The sequence below is a fragment of the Capra hircus genome, chromosome 5 (genome assembly GCF_001704415.2).
Source record: "Capra hircus breed San Clemente chromosome 5, ASM170441v1, whole genome shotgun sequence".
NCBI lineage: Eukaryota > Metazoa > Chordata > Mammalia > Artiodactyla > Bovidae > Capra > Capra hircus.
In genome coordinates, this window is record NC_030812.1 from 9,875,556 (window position 1) to 9,897,015 (window position 21,460).

The 21,460-nt window shown below is 38.1% G+C and overlaps 1 protein-coding gene across 1 annotated transcript in view; it reads left to right on the forward strand.

The window, feature by feature from the left end:
* LOC102172692 (phosphatidylinositol phosphatase PTPRQ) overlaps positions 1 to 21,460 on the forward strand; it is a 244,157-nt gene that overhangs the window by 84,109 nt on the left and 138,588 nt on the right. The window contains exons 21-26 of the mRNA XM_018047601.1: positions 725 to 893; positions 2,332 to 2,622; positions 2,886 to 3,161; positions 3,528 to 3,679; positions 7,655 to 7,796; positions 10,971 to 11,240. Coding sequence (XP_017903090.1) covers positions 725 to 893; positions 2,332 to 2,622; positions 2,886 to 3,161; positions 3,528 to 3,679; positions 7,655 to 7,796; positions 10,971 to 11,240 — 1,300 coding nt within the window. The remainder of the gene's footprint in view (positions 1 to 724; positions 894 to 2,331; positions 2,623 to 2,885; positions 3,162 to 3,527; positions 3,680 to 7,654; positions 7,797 to 10,970; positions 11,241 to 21,460) is intronic.

A 21,460-nucleotide genomic window follows, 5' to 3' on the forward strand; every position in this document is an offset into this window, starting at 1 on the left:
ACACATGACTTTTTAAAAAGCCTATTTTTCTTTATTTTAGAGTTGATTTTGACCATGTTTTGTATTTAAAATTTGGTAAAGGGGGCAATGATTACAATTCCTTAATTATCATAAAATGGCTTGGAACAAATATAACTAGAAGTCAGGCAAGAGAATTTAAAATTTTTTCTTAGCTCATGTGAGAGTGTATCCAACTGCTTTCCTAGTTCTCTACATGAGTACAGAAAAAGAAAGGAAAAAGGGAAGGAAAAAGAAAAGAAAAAGAAATTATAACCATTTGAACTCATAGAGGTGAAGACTTTCATAATTCCTACATTGTTGATAGGAAGGAAAAAAAGAAAATTTTTATAATATTCCCAAATTTGTTTAAAAATATATAGCCAAATTTTGAAAATTACTTGAATGTTTTGTAAGGGAACTGTACTGATCAGCACATTGTAGCATTTTCGGTTAACTACTAGACCTTCCCCACTGCCAGCTAAGCTTGGAGTTTTAACTTTTTGCTAATCTGTGTATCATTTTAATAAAACTGCTACCACTGATTCCTCTTTTAGTACAAATATATTTCCAGTTTAATTATTGCGATAAAAAAATTCTATGTTGATTTTCCTCAAAAATTAACATATTAAAACAATGAGGCAACCAATCTATGATACTTTGAAATGCTTATATATACTAAAAATATATATTCTGAACAATTAAAAACAATATGTTTATTTTTCAGAATTTTACACTCCATGAAGTAACCAATGACTTTGACAATATGACTGTATCTGCAATAATAGATAAACTGGCAATATTCAGCTACTATACAGTTTGGGTAACAGCAAGTACTTCAGTTGGAAATGGGAATAAAAGCAGTGGCATAGTTCACGTATACACAGATCAAGACAGTATGTAAATGAAAAGCATTTGTTAATCTTCAATAGGATTAAATTTAAAACTTTATAATTTTTTAGAATCTTTTTCTATTTGTATGTATTGGTGCTAAAATCTATATTTTATTTAGGCACATTTAGTCAGAGAAATTTGAAAATGCATTAATATAGCTGTAAACCTATTACAACAGTAACAACCTTTTGTATTCATGGAAACTGCTACCATCCATTTATAAAAATTCTGTCACCTTTATTGCTTCAAAAGATATCACAGCCATCGCTTCTGGACGTGAAAAATACTGTTGCATGTGTGGACAGATTTTCCAATACTTCATATCCATTTGCGCTAGAAATGACATTGTTCCTCTCTCTAGCAACTGGCTTTCTTTTCAGTCTTTGAACTCACAAAGGACTTTATGCAGCATTTTGTTCTTATTGTGTTTATGACTCATATGCCCCAAATACCTTTTTTTTCTTTTTAACTCTGACAGTTTCCTTTTCTGTGGATTCTGCAGAATCCTGTTTGTGCGGAGTATTCAGAAAACTATCATGATTGAAGCTCTTGTTTTTTAGGTTTCCGTTTGAGAATACAGTGATGCATGGATCACTACCCACTTCTTCTTGTGGTTGTTTCTATGGTCCATTTATTTTTAAAAGGCTAGTCTCTTATTGAGAAACGATATTGACCTAAATTGCTGCGGAGAGTAAAATTTCATGTTTATTATTTGAAGATTATAAATTGACAGACACTTTAAGTATGAAGAGTGAATGCTTTTCCCATTGTTGGGAATAATCTTTCAAATTGGTTACTCACTGATGAGCAGTGTAGCTGTGATAGAATATGCAGAATATATAAGTTTGGGGGAGTTTTAGCTAAAATGTTTAGAGCAGTATGTGGTCAACATCATTTCAGGCATTCTTTAAATGGAGATCTCTCCCAAGATTTTCACCAACCTATAATGTTTTATCAGTCAGTATTATAGCACCATAAATAATAAACTCTGTGTACTATTCCTGGTGAGAGGTCCTAGGTGACTTCACATGTACAATAAGGATAATCTCCAGAAGAAAGAAATTAAAAATCTGAGTATACATGTATATGTACATACTTGCACACTCATAGTCTCATATACATAATTTCCATCACATACTCAAAATCTACACAGACTCATAATACCCATTTTGTAGGAAAGAAAAGCCAAGAGAGTATTGTATAAAATAATTCACACATATTAGAGATGACAAGGTTTACCTTGAATGATTTGAACATAATTTTAATGTAATTATTTAGAAGGTATTTTGTAGTAGATGATGTTCCCACGTGTGGATCTAAACACTGTAGAAGCTGGTGATGTAGTTGCCCTTTCAACAATGAGCCTCTGGTTTGTGAATTTACTTAAATTTTACCTAGGGTGACTGATGGTTTTTATATTTTGCACATTACCTATCATAGTACCTGAAGGAGTTGTTGGAAACCTGACTTACGAGTCCATTTCGTCAACTGCAATAAATGTAAGCTGGGGCCCTCCGTCTCAACCAAACGGTCTAGTGTTCTACTATGTTTCTTTGAGCTCACAGCAGACTCCTCGCCACGTGAGACCACCTCTAGTTACATATGAGAGAAGCATGTATTTTGATAATCTGGAAAAATATACTGACTATATCTTAAAAGTCACTCCATCAACAGAAAAAGGATTCTCTGATACATACACTGCCCAACTACACATCCGAACTGAAGAAGATGGTAGGCTGGACACTTTTATTGCCTGTTACGCAGATAGCTGGTGTTCTCTTATTTATATTGCTTTCTGCTAGAAAATGTTATTCTTATCACTGCATAGATTCTGTTTGTTCTTAAGTAATTAGCCTTTCAATAAACACAATAAGGTTTATAGTTTCTTAAAATAATTACCTGTTGATAAAATTAAGTCCCATTATTAATGAAGCCTCTTCTTTTTGATACTAACTCACTTTTGTTTCATTTCATATTCTTTTTTTCTTTTATAGTCCCAGAAACTTCACCAATAATCAACACTTTTAAAAACCTTTCCTCTACCTCAGTTCTTTTATCATGGGATCCCCCAGTAAAGCCAAACGGTGCAATAATAAGTTATGATTTAACTTTACAAGGACCAAGTGAGAATTCTTCTTTTGTTACTTCTGATAACTATGTAATACTGGAAGAGCTTTCACCATTTACATTATATAGTTTTTTCGCTGCAGCAAGAACGATAAAAGGACTCGGTCCTTCCAGTGTTCTTTTCTTTTACACAGATGAGTCAGGTAAGCCAGAATCCACGTTTCTTCCAATGATTTTACTGTTGCAGCACTTGCTGTCTCTTTCTAAGGAAAAGCATGGAAAATGAAAGGAGATTTGATTGTCTATTTGTAACAGGCTGACCACTATTCATCTGCTTTGCTGAATATTTTAAATTTGAGTTTCAGAACAAATTGTTCTGTTGAAAGCTACTTTGGAACTTCTGAGTTCCAAGTACAAAGCATCGCGACTTATGCTCTTTATTTCTGCAATTAAAATATGATCAGTTTATAAATCTTTCTTAACTAGTGTCTTCCAGAAGCTAGAGTCGCAATGATGTTTTTCTGCTAAAAATGTTATGAATGTAAGTTTTGTAATGTGTTTTCCTGCAGTGCCTTTAGCACCTCCTCAAAATTTGACTTTAGTCAACTATACTTCAGACCTTGTATGGCTGAAATGGAGTCCAAGTCCTGTTCCAGGCGGTATTGTTAAAATATATAGTTTAAAAATTCATGAACATGAAACTGATACTATATTTTATAAGGTAGGTTGATTATAACACTGTATGTTTATTTCAAAAACTTAGAAATTCTTGTAAAATATTTTGACATGCGGGGGGAAATGGACTGTTTTAAATAACACGAAAGCCATCTTTAAAAGAAAAATCTCTTTGGTTTCCCACAATTTAAGGATGCTTGAGGAAAAGACAGCAAACATTTGTCAGATATGGAAGTAAAGTACTTTCTAGAGCATTTTAATAGAATTTAAAGTTTTTAGATATCTGCAAGTTAAGAAATAATTACACCATTTTGTTAATGCTGCAAAAGTATACAGTACATTTTTTCAGACTATTTATAACCTGTTATTGTCTCAAGTGTAATATATGTCTGCAGTCCTCCCCCTAAAGCTGCAAGGGTTACATTCCAGGACTGCCAATGCATGTCTGAGACCAAGAATAGTACTAACCCTCTATGTACCGTTTTTCTTATACATCCATAGCTGTGATCAGTAAGAGATTAACAACCACAACTAACAACAAAATTTAAAAAATTATAATCAACTGTACTAAGAGTTAGGTGAATGTTGTCTCTATCTCTCAAAACATCTTCTTTTACAAATTTAACACCTTTTCCATCTTAACTGAGCATTTATCATACCACTATGGCCATAACTTTTCCAGTTTGAGATACAACAGCAGAACTTGTACAATTTTTTTCCCTTCTTTCCCAATTCACAGCATTTCACAGAAGCTTCATTTTTACCACAAATCTTGGCAGCCTCAGCATATGATGTTTTTTCTTTCCTTATTAAGTCGAGAACTTTCATCTTTTCACTTAAAGGAAGCACTTGATGGCTTCTCTTTGGCATCTCTGAATTGCCAGCATCACTACGCTTGTATTTTGGGGCCATTATTAAGTAAAATAAGGGTGTATTGAGTACAAGACTGTGCTACCCCACAGTTGATCTGATAACCAAAAAGCCTGTGGACTAGCAGGCAGGAAACGCTGGACACAGGGATAATTCACACCCAGGGCAAGATGAAGCAGGATGCCTGGAGACTGCATCACACAACTTAGACCAGCTCACAATGTACAAGTTATGAATTGTCTATCTCTCGAATTTTCCATTTAGTATCTTGAATTACTTTGACTTTGAGCTTGACTGCAGGTAACTGAAACTGTAGAGAATGAAACCATAACTAAGGGAAAACTACCAAGTGTTAAAAGAAGTACCAAGTGAATATTTTAAACATTTTCAGAGATGTGTTTATCCTGGACTTCTAGTAACCTTCCCAGATATAGTATAATTTCACACTAATTGGTCTTTTAAGATATATCATTATTCTTTTCCTTCAATGCTAATTCATTTCTATTCTAAACACCCTTTTGCTCCTCCATTTTTAGGTTTCAGAATCAATGAAAAATACCCAAAGAATTAATGTAACAAAGGATCTCAAATATACCTGTATGATTTATAGCACTTAATTGCCAAAATATATTGTAACAGATTAGCATTTATTTGAGAAAGTGTTCTTATTTTTTTCCCCAAAGGCAAATGAAGTACTGGAATGCTTTTCAGTTACAGCATGGAGGATGCAAAAATCCTGCATAAACATCGTCCCCAGTATTATATGCATTATAATTTATTGCGGATGGTAAATTATTTTTATAGCGTGTGTAGCTTACAAAGTGAATAACAACAAAATCAAAAGCAGCGCTATGATGCTAATGCTATGGCATGAGGAATAATGATTTTTATTATCTTTAAATAAGAAGGAATATGGCCATTCCTAGGATAAACACATATGAATATTGAAGCGTGGATATACATGTGTGATCTTTCCCTCAGAGCAGAGATGTCTACCATTAACACCATTAGCTAAGGACTCTGGCATCAAATTACTGGTTGGAATAATTTGCAGTAATTTCCAAATGGTTGCAACCCTGCCTTCAAGACTTACTGTGCTGCCTTAGGGCAGTTCCTTAACTTCTTATGACTCAGTTTCCTCAAGTGCAAAATGGGATTTGTAAAGAAGCAGCCATTAAAAAGTGAGGCTTGTAAGAGGAAAATCTATATCAAACATTTAAAACAATCCCCAGTCTGTGAAAAACACGTTACCTATTGTTCTTTTTGTCATCGATTGCAAAAGAACGAGTTTCACTCAGCATTGTAATAACACTAACCCTGAAATGACAGTGCTTCTTTACCTGAATATGAGAATAAGTTATATTCTAAGATTTTTAACATCTGTTTTCTCAATAGAAATGCTCCCATTGAAATTTCACTATAAATATGTTTATATTATAAACATGATATTGCTACCATGAAGTATTAAATATATCCTTTTTGAGGTGGAAAGAGCAGTTTTCCTTTAAAATCTGCTACTGCTTTTAGTCATTCCTTCCTGCGTCTGTTTCGTCTCCTACGAACGTCATAGCCTTAGTATCTTTCCCATCCCTCTGTATGTGCCCTTGGTCAGCGTCTTTCCTTTCCCAGCGTCTAATGCTTTCCTCCCACTGTGTGGCTTTCTTTCTGAGTGTGGTGTCCTGTTTTCCTTTCTGTTTTCAGCTCCCTCTGTGCCCCACACAGCAGTTTCTTTTCTCTCTTTTCTCTCTTACCTTCCCAGGGATATGTGTGTCTATGGAGGCATGATAACTCTTGGACCGCTCCAAATGTTCCTGCCATCCCAGTCAGGTCACTCACACATCCTGAAAGAGAAAGTTCTGCTAAAACTATGTTTGAAAATATTCCTTACTGATGTCTCCCTTTTACAGTTTAATTTGTCAGTCTGTCTACTATCTAATAAGCTACTCACACTTTTTATTATAATATCTTGAGTTCAATCATTTCTCTGTGTACTCACTCACCCCTTCTAACCCAAGTCAAAATTCATCTGCTTGTGTTTAATTTTTTTCTCTGTATACAGTTGGTAGATTTTCCTAATGAGTATAACAGTTCCTGGATGACAGGGACCACATCTTATATATCTTTATAATCTCCTGGTTATCTAACCATGAGCTTTGTAAATAGTAATTAAGAAACAATGAAAGAAAATTGTATAATACAGTGAATTCATAAAGGATATCAATAACTTGTAAGAGATTAATTTAAAATATGATTCTAACTATGAGTGCCCTGAGAGTGAGTATTCTTGCTAAATTTCTGCCACTGAAATGTTTAATGTATAAGTCAAACTGTTTTATATTTTGGATCAGATATAATGCAGTATTCTTAAAATTATACCACATAAGAGGTTGTCTTTTTTCCCCCATAGGATAACTGTTAATCTTAAGTGCTCCTTCTGTTAGGACAATCCTCTTTGAATGAAGTTTGTTTTTGATGGTTAAATTTTCTGGGAGAAACCATATCCTTTTTTGTACATCTGTGATAACGGTTTTGTTCATTTTTTTCATTTTCCTAAAAGATTGCATAAAATTAGAAATTTAGGAATTGTCTGGGAAGAACTCGTAATTCTGAAGCCTAGCTTCACAGGAGCAGAGGTTCTGTCTCATGCACTGCTGTGTTCTCAGTGCCTAGCATATAACAGCCGATGAATAAATTAATTTACAAACGGAATGTTACTGAGAACTAAAAAATGAATTTTGATGAATTCAAGAAAAATAAAGTACCGCTGACTGCTCATAAGTTGGATTCCAATTGAGGACTTTAATTTTAGCAAATTTAAAGGAAGTAATCATATGTAATTCTAAGTAAAAATCAGAGAGACAAAGTAAACACAAAATACTTCAGCTTTAAAAAACAATGGCAATTATGAGTTTCTTCAGTGTTGATGAGTGTCCAGTTCATCCTTGTGCCATCAGCTGAGCATACCCTGGGGCATACACAAAAACTGTTTAATTTTTGAATTTTTAATTAAAAATACCCATGCTTATTAAATCATAGGTTAAACACAGAAGACATAATTTTATGAATTAAAAATATTTCTTCCAATTATAAATAAGTTTTTTGATGATGCATTGTGACTAAGATGTTTTTTTTTTTTTTTCCTGCTTTTCAGAATATCTCAGGTTTTCAAACTGAAGCCAAGCTTGTTGGACTGGAACCAGTCAGCACCTATTCCATCAGCATAACTGCCTTTACTAAAGTTGGAAACGGCAATCAATATAGTAATGTAGTAAAATTCACAACTCAAGAATCAGGTTAGACACGGTTTTTGGATGCTAAAATGTTTGATTTTGTATATAACACTTTCCCCTTTCCTTTCTCAGTTTACATGACTAAGTATCAATATTTAATTGTTCACTCAAAGAAGCTGAATTTTAGTGCTTTCAGGCTAGACTGGGTCTTGTTGTCTGCAATCAAATAGATATACATTTATGCATGTTTTTTCATTTTGGACCAAGGAAGTTGAAATAAAAGACCAGTTTAGGAGCAAAGTATACTACTAGATATATATGAAAATTACCTAATTCCTAGTACTACCTGAGATTGCTGGGAGTGGGAAAAAAAAGAGAAAAGCCATTAATCACTTTTAACTGGTTGATTCATATTTTCATGAAAACAATCTATGATTTTTTTGTATATTGTACAAAATAGTATCACAATATATACAACAATGTATGTTGTGACATTTGAAGAGTACTAGTCAGTATGTAAGCTTGTATTGCTCCATAGTTCATCTGTGACATGTGGTAGGGCTATGAAGACTATGAAGTACCGTTGGCCTAATTAAACAACTTACCTGTGTGTCGTGACATGCCATAGCTCGATTTTGTGTGTTGAATAGTGTTCATATAGAACTGATTTAAAGATTTAATACTTTTCCTTCTCTCAACTGGAAGCACATGTTTTTAAAGGCATCTCTTCCTCACTCTCTATTTTTTTTTTAATTGATTAAGCACTTGATTCTGTGCTAGTCATTTCTTCCCTGTAGGTCTGGATGCATTTAGTGAATCCCTAAATTGAAATTGTAGACCACTCACTGATAATCATTTCACATTAATTTGTGAATATGTGATACTTTGTTTTCATGGCATGCCCCTAAGACATGCTTAGTAAATAGTATTTATAGTGGATAAAAGTGCACGCTCTGAAATCAGTGTCTGGATTTGAATCCAAGCTCTGCAGCTTACTAGTAAAACCTTGGCAAAGGCACATGACTGCTGAGCCTCTATATCTTTAACCAAAAAGAAACATATTTTAGCAGTAGCCACCCATCGCTGTTATGAAAAAATATTTGAAGAGATCCATATAAAGCACTTATTAGAGTGTTGGACACACAAGTACTCAAAAAATTTTACTGATGCCCTAGTCCCATAATTCAGATGAAGAAGCCATGATTCAGGCAGTGAGATGAAAAGGGCTGAGAACATTAGTGAAAACACTGAACTGGAACATCAGCCTCTGACCTCTGGTGAAAAGTGGACGTGGCTGCAGGAAATGTGGGTCATGAATTAGTGACTCTATGGGAAACGCTGAACCCGTAAGGAAAAAAGAAACATTTGAACCATTTACATACATAGTACACTGATAAAGATTTGGGGCTAATCTTGTAGAGAGTGTTCTGTAAACCTATAAATATATTTTACCAGTGAAATAAAATAATTCCATAAAACGCTATGGCCTGATTGGTTAAATAAAATTTCCAACTTGAAGTGTTATAATATCTGCTGGTTAATGAACTGTTTTTAGGTTTATAGAGTCAGTAAAATGGATGCTCATAAAATCTAGGTTTATAATCTAAACTTAAGCACATTATCAACTGTCTCTTGTTCATTTACTTTTGAAAATAATGGTATATGTTTTTGAAAATAAGAAAGCAAATAATTAACCATATGTAACTGCCAGAACCTTGGATCAACAGAGGAATCATCTTTTCTTTAAATGCCACACACCCTCCCTAAGTTATTCTCCTTTAGCTCTGATGCCTTTATCTTACAGACGATGAAGGATTTGTAAAGATAAGATAGAAGTTTAGGCGAGAGGAGAGAACTGTAGGCAAGTCAAATATGACTTGAATGTTCTTTAAATAAATCTGCTTCCCCATAATGATAGGTTTTTTCTTTTTACTGCTTGTTGTTTGTAATCCACAAACTGACAATATGCAAATTTTCTTTACAGCATCCTCTTTTTATTGTAACAAGATAAGCTATGCCAACATGAGGGGACATTTAGATAATCAGATATTTCCCTAGAAGTACCCCTCTCTGGGTCACTTTGGTGGGCCTGGGGTAGTTCTCTTTAACTCGGAGAAGGCAATGGCACCCCACTCCAGTACTCTTGCCTGGAAAATCCCATGGACGGAGAAGCCTGGTGGGCTGTAGATCTGCCAAATATAGTGCCTACTTCCAAGTAAATTCAAGGAAATTCTAGAAAAAACTGGGATTGAATTAAAAACTGGGGCTGGTTTCCATCTTCAGTCCTTTTTTTTTTTTTTTTTTTGTAAGTACTGAGGGATCAGGTCTTCACGATTTTTACAAAAAAGTCATCTGAATATATAAGCAAAGTCCCAAATTTAGTTACATGTTCCTAGTACTGTTAGACCACATAGGTGAGGCACCTGCATCTACATCTATGTGTGCGTGCTTAGTTGTTCAGTCACTTCCGGCTCTTTGCGACCCTATGGACTGCAGCCCGCCAGGCCCCGCTGTCTGTGGGATCTTCCCATGGCAAGAATACTGGAGTGGGTTGCCATTTCCTTCTCCAGAGGATCTTCCTGACCCAGGGATGGAATTCGCGTCTCCTGCCTTGCAGGCAGATTCTTTACCCACTAAGCCACCTGGGGTGTTTTGCATTAGAAAGTTCCATCATAAAGTATGGCTAAGACTGCTCCTTCCCATAAAAAGATGAGTCGGGCAGGCTTCAACCACTGCCTGAACTTGAAGCTGGCTATCCAGTTGCTTCTGAGTATTTGAGGTTGTGTTGATGTTGGGCCTAGGAGAATATTCAGTGGTGGATTCAGTATTGTAAGGATTAACATAGTTACATAGAAAATGGCCCATTTGATTCAGTCCATGTTAAGAAGTTTCTGAGCGCATGTTGAAGGGCTCAGATGGTAAAGAATCTGCCTGCAGTGTGGGAGACCTGGGTTTGATCCCTGGGTGGGGAAGATCCCCTGGAGAAGGGAATGGCTATCCACTCCAGTATTCTTGCCTGGAGAATTCCATGGACAGAGAAGCCTGGAGGGCCACAGTCCATAGGGTTGCAAAGAGCTGGACATGACTAAATGGCTAACACACTTTAAAGGTTGATATGTTACGTTTTCATTCTGTCTCTACTCCTAAACATGATTTTATCTAGCAATCCCATAATTAAATCATTTATCTGTTACATGTGTATAAATTTTAACTTTGGGCATTTGCTTATCTCTTAAGTTCCAGATGTTGTACAAAACATACAGTGTACGGCAACTAGCTGGCAGTCAGCTTCAGTCAAGTGGGATCCACCCAAAAAAGCAAACGGAATAATTACACATTATACGATAACGGTTGAAAGGAATGCTACAAACATCTCTCCCCAAGATCACACGTATACATTCATGAAACTTCTTGCCAATACCTCTTATGTCTTTGAAATAAGAGCTTCAACCTCAGCTGGTGAAGGTAATGAAATGACCTGCAACGTCAGCACGCCACCTGAGACAGGTAACTAATGTGTAACAAGGAATTGACCTGAAAAAGGGAACTGGCCTGCAACACATAACTGTTCCTGGACTGTGTTTTACGTTTGTCAATAACATTTGTCATCTTTAGAGTATATTTGCCCAAAACTATATATGAAATATTAAAAAAACAGAACACATGCTTTTTTATCCCACATATGCGTAAGGACCAGCTGCGTGGTACATTGAACCACCTCCACAGCGATGGGAGATTGAAAGGAGGGAAAAAGAGAAAATCTTTTGTGTTTTACAAGTATGTATTTCTTATTATATAAACACCAAACATTGAATTCTGTCTTATCATAATTTAAAATGGGGGATAAATATATAATGTCTTTTTTAAATGGATTTTTGTGCCATTCTTAATGCTTCCCTGAATTCCACAGTTGCAGTGTCAGCTCACTTTTTTCTATTTCCTTCTCTTTATAACAGCCTTCATCTTTATGTTATTGGGATAAAGATATCTAGGTCACTAAGCTCTAGTTTTCAAAGAAGAGAACTCTCACCCTCCCTAACAGTGATCCATCCTCTATCATAATCTCTTTCATCTTCTACCATCTCTAATGATTAGACTTCTTCGTATCAATGAAAGCCCGATTCCTTCCTGGTGATACCACTTCCCTGGAGGTCCTCCCTAGTGGGGACCGTGGGGGTTCACATAATTGTTGACCTCTGGCACATCTAGGTCCTTTCTTGGAAATGTCTTTTAGCCCTTTCCTCCTTTTGAAATCAGCATCACCCAGTTTCCTCCACTTTTCTGTCTTCGAGGCTGTACACCACAGAGCTTCAGGACACAGTGTGACTTCTCTCTGATTTCAGCATCCAGGTCAGCCTCCTTTTCTTCTCATCCTTTAAAGAAACATTTCTTGAGACTTCAGGGTTTTCCCTGTTCATCTCAAAATGTGTCATCGTGACTCATCTTCCAGGAGATGCCCTACTCTAAATGGACCTCACTGTTTGTTTTCACTGGATGCTGGTTGATGAACAGTGCTGGAGAAAAATGTAAATGGTTCCACCTTGCTGAGCTATTTTCTAACTCTCCCAACTGCCCTACAATCTGATATACAGTGTGTATATCCCTTGTTTACACTTCATCAATTTTCCATAGTAAAATTCTGCACTTACTCAGAATATAATCTACCCCCATTATCATCCATCTTTGACGTTCGTATTCATTTTACTAATAGTATCAAAGATTTTGATTTTCTTTCCTTCAGAATTTACCCATATCTTCATTTATATCTCAAAACATCCTCCCTTGGGGATGTCACTGCCTTTCTGTTTTCAGGAATCTAGCTGCTCATTTTTGTTTCAAACTCATGTCTCCTCTAAAACATAGCTCCATCAATTTGATCTACTTTCTCATACACTTTGTTTTCTTTCTCACTCTTTTGTGTGCATACACACACACCAACAATCGCACCAATTGTTAGAAAATTTCAACTGAGGCCCTGGTTGGTATATCAGCCCTAACTATATTCAAAGTGGAATTCATGAAATGTGGATTCTCCTTTTCTCCCTCACTTTTCTGTACCTGTTCTTTATAATCAATTGGGGACAAAGCCTCATATTTTTATGTGATTCTTTTTCCCACCTCTCCTACACATAATCAGGACTTATCAATTCAGTCTTTGCCATTTGCCCCTTCTTCTTCAACTTGACTGTCCCCATTTAATTTCAGACTTGCTGCTTCCTATAGTAATACCCTAAAGTGGCCTTGTCACCCATACTTATCCAGCGTGCTCATCAGGACCATCTTTCCTCCCACTAACTTTGATTGAATTGGCTCAATATACAATCTAGAACCTTTATGTGTTGGCTGTTGAATTTTGTTTCCTAAAGGATAAGAATTAAATGTACAGATTTTAAGAATCTGAAGCACAGAGGTGATAATGAAAATTGATGTGTGTAAGAGATGGCTCAGAATACTCCAGAAGTTTTACTTACTCTTGTATACAAGTCTTTAATGATATGCTAAGTATTAAGACTCAGAGAAGGCAATGGCTTTCCAGTACTCTTGCCTGGAAAATCCCATGGACAGAGGAACCTGGTGGGCTGCAGTCCATGAGGTCGCAAAGAGTTGGACATGACTGAGCGACTTCACTTTCACTTTTCACTTTCATGCATTAGAGAAGGAAATGGCAACCCACTCCCGTGTTCTTGCCTGGAGAATCCCAGGGAGGGAGGAGCCTGGTGGGCTGCCGTCAATGGGGTCGCACAGACTCGGACACGACTGAAGCGATTCAGCAGCAGCAGCAGCAGCAGCAGCATTAAAACTACAGATTCCTGGACATCACCCTAGACTTGGCTGAATCTCTCAAGAGATGAAGCCTAACAATCTATACTTTTAAGCATCTCTCTGATGACTTTGTAAATTTGGGAGTGACTGGACCGGAAGACCTAGGGATTTTGATGGCAGGCAATATGTAGCAGAGAGGACAGGCAAACAGTGTCAGAGAGCTCCAGAAAGGGGTGGCAGGTGTTTCCTCAGTGGGTGGGCAGCAGATCATCACTATACAGAGTCTGAGAGAAGGAAACATGTTCACAGCCAGGCAGGTGGTCTCCACCAGGGTGGTCTTGTACCAGGTAAAATGTTCCTGATCATTGGGCGGGAGCTGGGTCTGAGATAAAGGGCAGCAAAAGACAGGACAGAAATTCTGAGATAAATGAGAGGTCTGAGACTCAGAAAACAAGACAGAGGACTCATTATTATTATTGATCCCACTGGTACTCCAGATGGCTGTGCAGTCACAGGAATGAAGCAGAAGTGCAATGAAAAGAGACACACAATCAAAGTATGTACACTTGATGTAGAGCCGCCTGAACTTAAGGATGGGTCTTTGTACAAAAAGAAATCCTTTAATTAAAGATTTGAATTAGATTTTAACTCAGGATTAAAAGACCACATGAATGGAGGTTGCTGGAATTCTAAACCAATGAATTAGGCAGGTATTAGACATATTGTACTAAGTATTCTGTGCTCCCTCCCTTGTCACTAAAGATAGTGTTTCTCAAAGTTTGGACTTCCAACTCCCTGCATCAGAACACACCTGTACATCCCTGAGGCCCCTACTCTAGACCTATGGGATCAGAGTTTAGAAAATAAAATTCACAAATCTTCGTTTAAACAAGATAGGTGAGTGAGACAGTGCTGAAATTTGAGAACCATTCTATTCCACTGTGTATGTATACTCTTTGCTTGTGGAGACTGTCTTACTTGTCTTTGTTTTACTAACAGTTCAGAGCAGAGAGACATGGGCATTCTAGGCACTCAGATTTTTGTAAAAGAAAGAAATGAATTGTGTTCTCATGAAATTCATGATTTTCTATAAAGGTTTTACTCCAGTCTGATACATTATGTCCGCATTTCCATCAGGCAAAAGTATAGATATTTTCTCCACAGTAAATGTGAAAGTTTCTTTCAATTAAGGAGAGTCATTCATGTGAAATATGAGTATTGCTGCTTCAAAAATATTTAAATAATTTGTCTTTGAAATTAATTTCCAGATCTAATATGTAATTGTATTTATGATTATAATTTTTACAAGGTAAATAATTTGCTTTTATCTGGGTTCACATGAATTGTTTGTAGATGAGACATTAGTAAGAACTAGAGATTCATTGCTCAGAATGGAAGCAGTTTTATAGCTGTTGCAAACTTCTAATTTACGGTGGTCTAAGATTCGTCACAGTGTAAAATCAGCTCTGAGTCACTGACTTTGTACTTATTTTTGACATGAAGTAAAATCAAATTTGCCTCACACCCTTGTTGCCTAGTGTTTGACCTTAACATTCCTTCCAGAGATTATTGGGTATTTTTCTCAGTATAAACTTGGTGATATCTGGGCACAGTTAAACATGCTTCATAATGATTGAATTTATGAGCAGATTAGTGTTCAGTGTCTAAACTGGTTCCATTGTCACAGTCAAACATGTTGAAATAGGGCACATATAGATGAAGGCAGCCAAACCTGGTGATTTTAACAGTGTTTTGTGTCCGAGTATATTATATTTACCAATAAAAATATTATAGCAAGTTCATGTGGATACAAGACTTAACTTTTAAAATCTCAAATTGGTTCAAAATGCTTACTCTTCTCCATATTAGCTTCAAATCTTAGTAAATATGGTTATTTACTATTGAGTTTGAAAAGTTCTTTTTGCTGGAAGTTAGTTTTACAGTTTGGATTTATTCAAAGGTCTTCCAAGTTCAGTAATTTAGAATCCAAGAGGAAAAGAAGTTATATTCCTTGGATGCCCAAAACTTAGTAGAGTTCAGTTCAGTCGCTCAGTCGTGTCCGACTCTTTGCAACCCCCTGAATCACAGCACGCCAGGCCTCCCTGTCCATCATCATCTCCCGGAGTTCACTCAGACTCATGTCCATTGAGTCCGTGATGCCATCCAGCCATCCCATCCTCAGTCGTTCCCTTCTCCTCCTGCCCCCAATCCCTCCCAGCATCAGAATCTTTTCCAATGAGTCAACTCTTCGCATGAGGTGGCCAAAGTACTGGAGTTTCAGCTTCAGCATCATTCCTTCCAAAGAAATCCCAGGGCTGATCTCCTTCAGAATTGACTGGTTGGATCTCCTTGCAGTTCAAAGGACTCTCAAGAGTCTTCTCCAACACCACAGTGCAAAAGCATCAATTCTTTGGCACTTAGCCTTCTTCACAGTCCAACTCTCACATCCATACACGACCACAGGAAAAACCATAGCCTTGACTAGACGGACCTTAGTCGGCCAAGTAATGTCTCTGCTTTTGAATATGCTATCTAGGTTGGTCATAACTTTTCTTCCAAGGAGTAAGAGTCTTTTAATTTCATGGCTGCAGTCACCATCTGTGGTGATTTTGGAGCCCAAAAAAATAGTCTGACACTGTTCCCACTGTTTCCCCGTTGAATTCCCATGAATTGATGGGACCGGATGCCATGATCTTCATTTTCTGAATGTTGAGCTTTAAGCCAACTTTTTCACTCTCCTCTTTCACTTTCATCAAGAGGCTCTTTAGCTCCTCTTCACTTTCTGCCATAAGGGTGGTGTCATCTGCATGGAAAGTGAAATATGCAGTTGTGGTTTTCAGGGTGTTCTTTTCAGCAGTGATTTATTTTTTTGTTTCCCTTTTAAAATTGTGTTTGTTTATTTTGGGCTGTGCTGGGTCTTTGCTGCTCTCTCTGGGCTATCTCTAGTTGCAGTGGGCAAGGACATCTCTTCTCGTGGAGACAGGCTCTAGGACGTGTAGGCTTCAGTATTTTCCATGCATGGGCTTATCTGGCCCACAGCATGTGGGATCTTCCTGGACCAGGGATCGAACCCATGTTCCCTGTGTTGGCAGGTGGATTTTTTACCACTGGGCCACCAACGAAGTCTCAGCAGTGATTTCTTTACTAGTTTTTAATAGTAGGTATTAGGTAGGAAACTTATGACCAACCTAGATAGCATATTCAAAAGCAGAGACATTCCTTTGCCCACAAAGGTCCGTCTAGTCAAGGCTATGGTTTTTCCAGTGGTCATGTATGGATGTGAGAGTTGGACTGTGAAGAAAGCTGAGTGCTGAAGAATTGATGCTTTTGAACTGTGATGTTGGAGAAGACTCTTGAGAGTCCCTTGGACTGCAAGGAGATCCAACCAGTCCATCCTAAAGGAGATCAGTCCTAGGTGTTCTTTGGACTGATGCTGAAGCTGAAACTCCAACACTTTGGCCACCTCATGCGAAGAGTTTACTCATTGGAAAGGACCCTGATGGGAGGGATCGGAGGCAGGAGGAGAAGGGGACAACAGAGGATGAGATGGCTGGATGGCATCACTAACTCGATGGATGTGAGTTTGAGTGAACTCCAGGAGTTGATGATGGACAGGGAGGCCTGGCGTGCTGCAATTCATGGGGTCGCAAAGAGTCAGACATGACTGAGCGACTGAACTGAACTGATTAGTTACCTAGAGGAAGTCCACTGAGCTTTCTCATATATAAGTGGATCAGCATTGAATAGGAAAGTTTAATTTCCCTGTTTTCCCCCTTCTATTCTTGGTTCTTTCAAATATCCCTGAACTGCTTAATAGCATACATGTGAACTGTCTGTCCCCTTACGCAATGCTATGACCACCATTCGCCCAAGAACTCTTTAAGAAATGTGTTTTTATTTACTTTCTTTGGTAGCTTATTTTGTGGATTTCTCTGAGCAGTGTCAAGATGACTGAGAAAAGTGTGATTATGACTAAATCTGACTTCCATTTACCAGTGTTTTTAAAAAGTGAAATATTTATACAACAGAGAAGAAATCAGACCATTCTTAAGTACCAGTTAGTAGAGTGAATGTGGGTTGTAAAAGTGTTGCAAATTAATGTACCAATTAAAAAGTTTACTTTTTCCATTATCTGCATCCCACTGACATCACTCTCCTCAGTTGAGGTGAGAAGTCAAACATGCAGGGAAATTGTGTGATCCTGTTTGTTCTTAAGCAAGTGAATTGCCACATTCTACTTACCAGTCAGTAATTGCAGAAAGCACAAAAGCCATTATAATTGCTTGTCACAGATCAAAGAAAAATAGCTACTATTATTGCTACTTTAATTGAAGTTCAAATACTTTACAATACATTTCATACAGACTTAAATAGGATTCAGTTCAGTTCAGTCGCTCAGTCGTGTCCAACTCTTTGCAACCCCATGAACCGCAGCACGCCAGGCCTTCCTGTCCATCACCAACTCCCAGAGTCCACCCAAACTCATGTCCATTGTGTCAGTGATGCCATCCGATCATTTCATCCTCTGCGTCCCCTTCTCCTCCTGCCTTTGATCTTTCCCAGCATCAGGGTCTTTTCCAATGAGTCAGCTCTTCGCATCAGGTGGCCAAAGTATTGGAGTTTCAGCTTCAACATCAGTCCTTCCAATGAACACCCGGGACTGATCTCCTTTAGGATGGACTGGTTGGATCTCCTTGCAGTCCAAGGGACTCTCAAGAGTCTTCTCCAACACCACAGTTCAAAAGCATCAATTCTTTGGTGCTCAGCTTTCTTTATGTTCCAAATCTCACATCCATACATGACTACTGGAAAAACACTAGCCTTGACTAGACGGACCTTTGTTGACAAAGTAATGTCTCTGTTTTTTAATATGCTGTCTAGGTTGGTCATAACTTTCCTTCCAAGGAGTAAGTGTCTTTTAATTTCATGGCTGCAGTCACCATCTGCAGTGATTTTGGAGCCCAGAAAACTAAGGTCAGCCACTGTTCTACTATTTACTCATCTATTTGCCACAAAGTGATGAGATCTGGTGCCATGATCTTAGTTTTCTGAATGTTGAGCTTTAAGCCAACCTTTTCACTTTCCTCTTTCACTTTCATCAACAGGCTCTTTAGTAGTTCTTCACTTTCTGCCATAAGGGTGGTGTCATCTGCATATCTGAGGTTATTGATATTTCTCCTGGCAGCCTTGATTCCAGCTTGTGTTTCTTCCAGCCTAGCATTTCTCATGATGTACTCTGCATAGAAGTTAAATAAGCAGGGTGACAATATACAGCCTTGACATACTCCTTTACCTATTTGGAACCAATCTGTTGTTCCATGTCCAGTTCTAACTGTTGCTTCCTGACCTGCATACAGGTTTCTCAAGAGGCAGTTCAGGTAGTCTGGTATTCCCATCTCTTTCAGAATTTTCCACAGTTTATTGTGATCCACACAGTCAAAGGCTTTGGCATAGCCAATAAAGCACAAATAGATGTTTTTCTGGAACTCTCTTGCTTTATCGATGATCCAGCAGATGTTGGCAATTTGATCTCTGGTTCCTCTGCCTTTTCTAAATATGATACTTTCCTTAAAAGTAAGCATGAGATGAAAAGTATCCTTTATACTTGTGGTGTGTTGGATATTTGACCAATATATTACTGATTTAATGCTTACTATGCCCAGGCTTCCCTCATAGCTCAGTCGATAAAGAATCTGACACAGTGCAGGAGACCCCGGTTTGATTTCTGGGTTAGGAAAATCCCCTGGAGAAGGAAATGACAACCTACTCCATATTCTTGCCTGGAGAATCCCATGGATAGAGGAGCCTGGCAGGCTATAGTCCATGAGGTTATAAGAGTCAGACGTGACTTAGCATCTAAACCACCACCACCATCATGCCCAGGCTCTGTGTTTGTGGTTCAAGACCTGTTTGAATCCCAAATGGAATTGGTGATCTCAAATCTGTAGGTCCAAATAACTCTGCTGCTGCTGCTGCTGCTAAGTCACTTCAGTCGTGTCCGACTCTGTGTGACCCCATAGAACGCAGCCCACCAGGCTCCCCCATCCCTGGGATTCTCCATGCAAGAGCACTGGAGTGGGTTGCCATTTCCTTCTCCAATGCATGAAAGTGAAAAGTGAAAGTGAAGTCACTCAATCGTCTCCGACTCTTTGCGACCCCATGGACTGCAGCCTACCAGGCTCCTCCATCCATGGCAGTTTCCAGGCAAGAGTACTGGAGTGGGTCGCCAGTGCCTTCTCTGCCAAATAACTCTACCATATTGTAAAAACACATTTAGTAAATATAAAGCAATTAAGCACAAACCTTCAATTGTATGGGTTGAATTGTGTGGACTGAAGAATCAAACAGGAATTCAGGAGAAGCACATTTTATTGAGGGTTGTAATGAAAAAGTGGAACAGCAATTGGATATTACTCGTTGGTAGCTTCAAAACTGCTTTATAGGAGAAGTTTAGATGCTGTAATCTAGTTAGAAGATGATGAAATGTTTTTTAATTTTAGAATTGCATAATCAAGTACTAATCTAATGTTTACTTAGGTTGCCTGATATAGATCAATAAACTAGCTAACTTTTCTAAATATTCTTTATTGTTGCTCCTCAGTATGCTTGAGAAATTGTCAGTTGTACATATCAAAAAAAATTCTTTTTATTTAAGCAGTGTTAGATGGTGGAGTTTAGGGAGATCTGAAGTAGAATAAAGGATTGTAACACAAGGCATCAGGCTGAGATGGAAGCCTATATAGACAGTGTTGTATTGAAGAGGAGAAGAAGTAAGATTGAATAACTCAAGTGGACCTTACTCTGCTCTGTGTAATCGTAGCAGAAGTTTGAATTCAATATTATGGAAAAATGGGAACTTTACTAAATTTAGAGTAGGAAGCAACATACATTGACTCTGAAAACAGTGATGCTTTTTTGGCCATTTCCTAAACACTGCAGTAATCTCTTTAGACAGAGAAAGATTTGTTTATTACAAATAACTTACTGAATCTCCAAAATCATGAAGAATAACATTCACAATCATTTTAATGGCCCATAAGTTCCTTTTACAACCCAGTATTCTCTTTCTTTTGAACTGTGGTGTTGGAGAAGACTCTTGAGAATCCACTGGACTGCAAGGAGATCCAACCAGTCCATTCTAAAAGAGATCAGTCCTGGGTATTCATTGGAAGGACTGATGCTGAAGCTGAAACTCCAATACTTTGGCCACCTCACGTGAAGATTTGACTCACTGGAAAAGGCCCTGATGCTGGGAGGGATTGGGGGCAAGAGGAAAAGGGGCGACAGAGGGTGAGATGGCTGGATGGCATCACCGACTCGATGGACATAAGTTTGAGCGAACTCCAGGAGTTGGTGATGGACAGAGAGGCCTGGAGTGCTGCGATTCATGGGGTCGCAGAGTTGGACATGACTGAACGACTGAACTGAGCTGATTCTCTTCCTAAGTAATGTATGTGTCTCCCCCTTCATCTTTTGAAGGTAAAAGTGAAAGTCGCTCAGTCATGTCCAATTGTCTGCAACCCCATGGACTGTATGGTCCATGGATTCTCCATGCCAGCATACTGGAGTGGGTAGCCTTTCCCTTCTTCAGAGGATCTTCCCAACCCAGGGATCTAATCCAAGTCTCCCACAATGCAGGCGGATTCTTTACTAGCTGAGCCACAAAGGAAGCCCAAGAAAACTGGAGTGGATAGCCTATCCCTTCTCCAGTGGATCTTCCCGACCCAGGGATCGAACCAGGGTCTCCTGCATTGCAGGTGGATTCTTTACCAACTGAGCTATGAGGGAAGCCCCTCATCTTTTGAAATTTACCCTCAGATGCTACAGCTTCAAAGAGGACCTGACTTACTTATGACTGCACCTCTTCCCAGCTAGAATTTTCTGTGCTCTCCTGCTTTACTTTGTATGCGCCATTGTCTATGGGTGTCTGTCCTCACTACGCTGCATGCTCCATGAGAACAAGA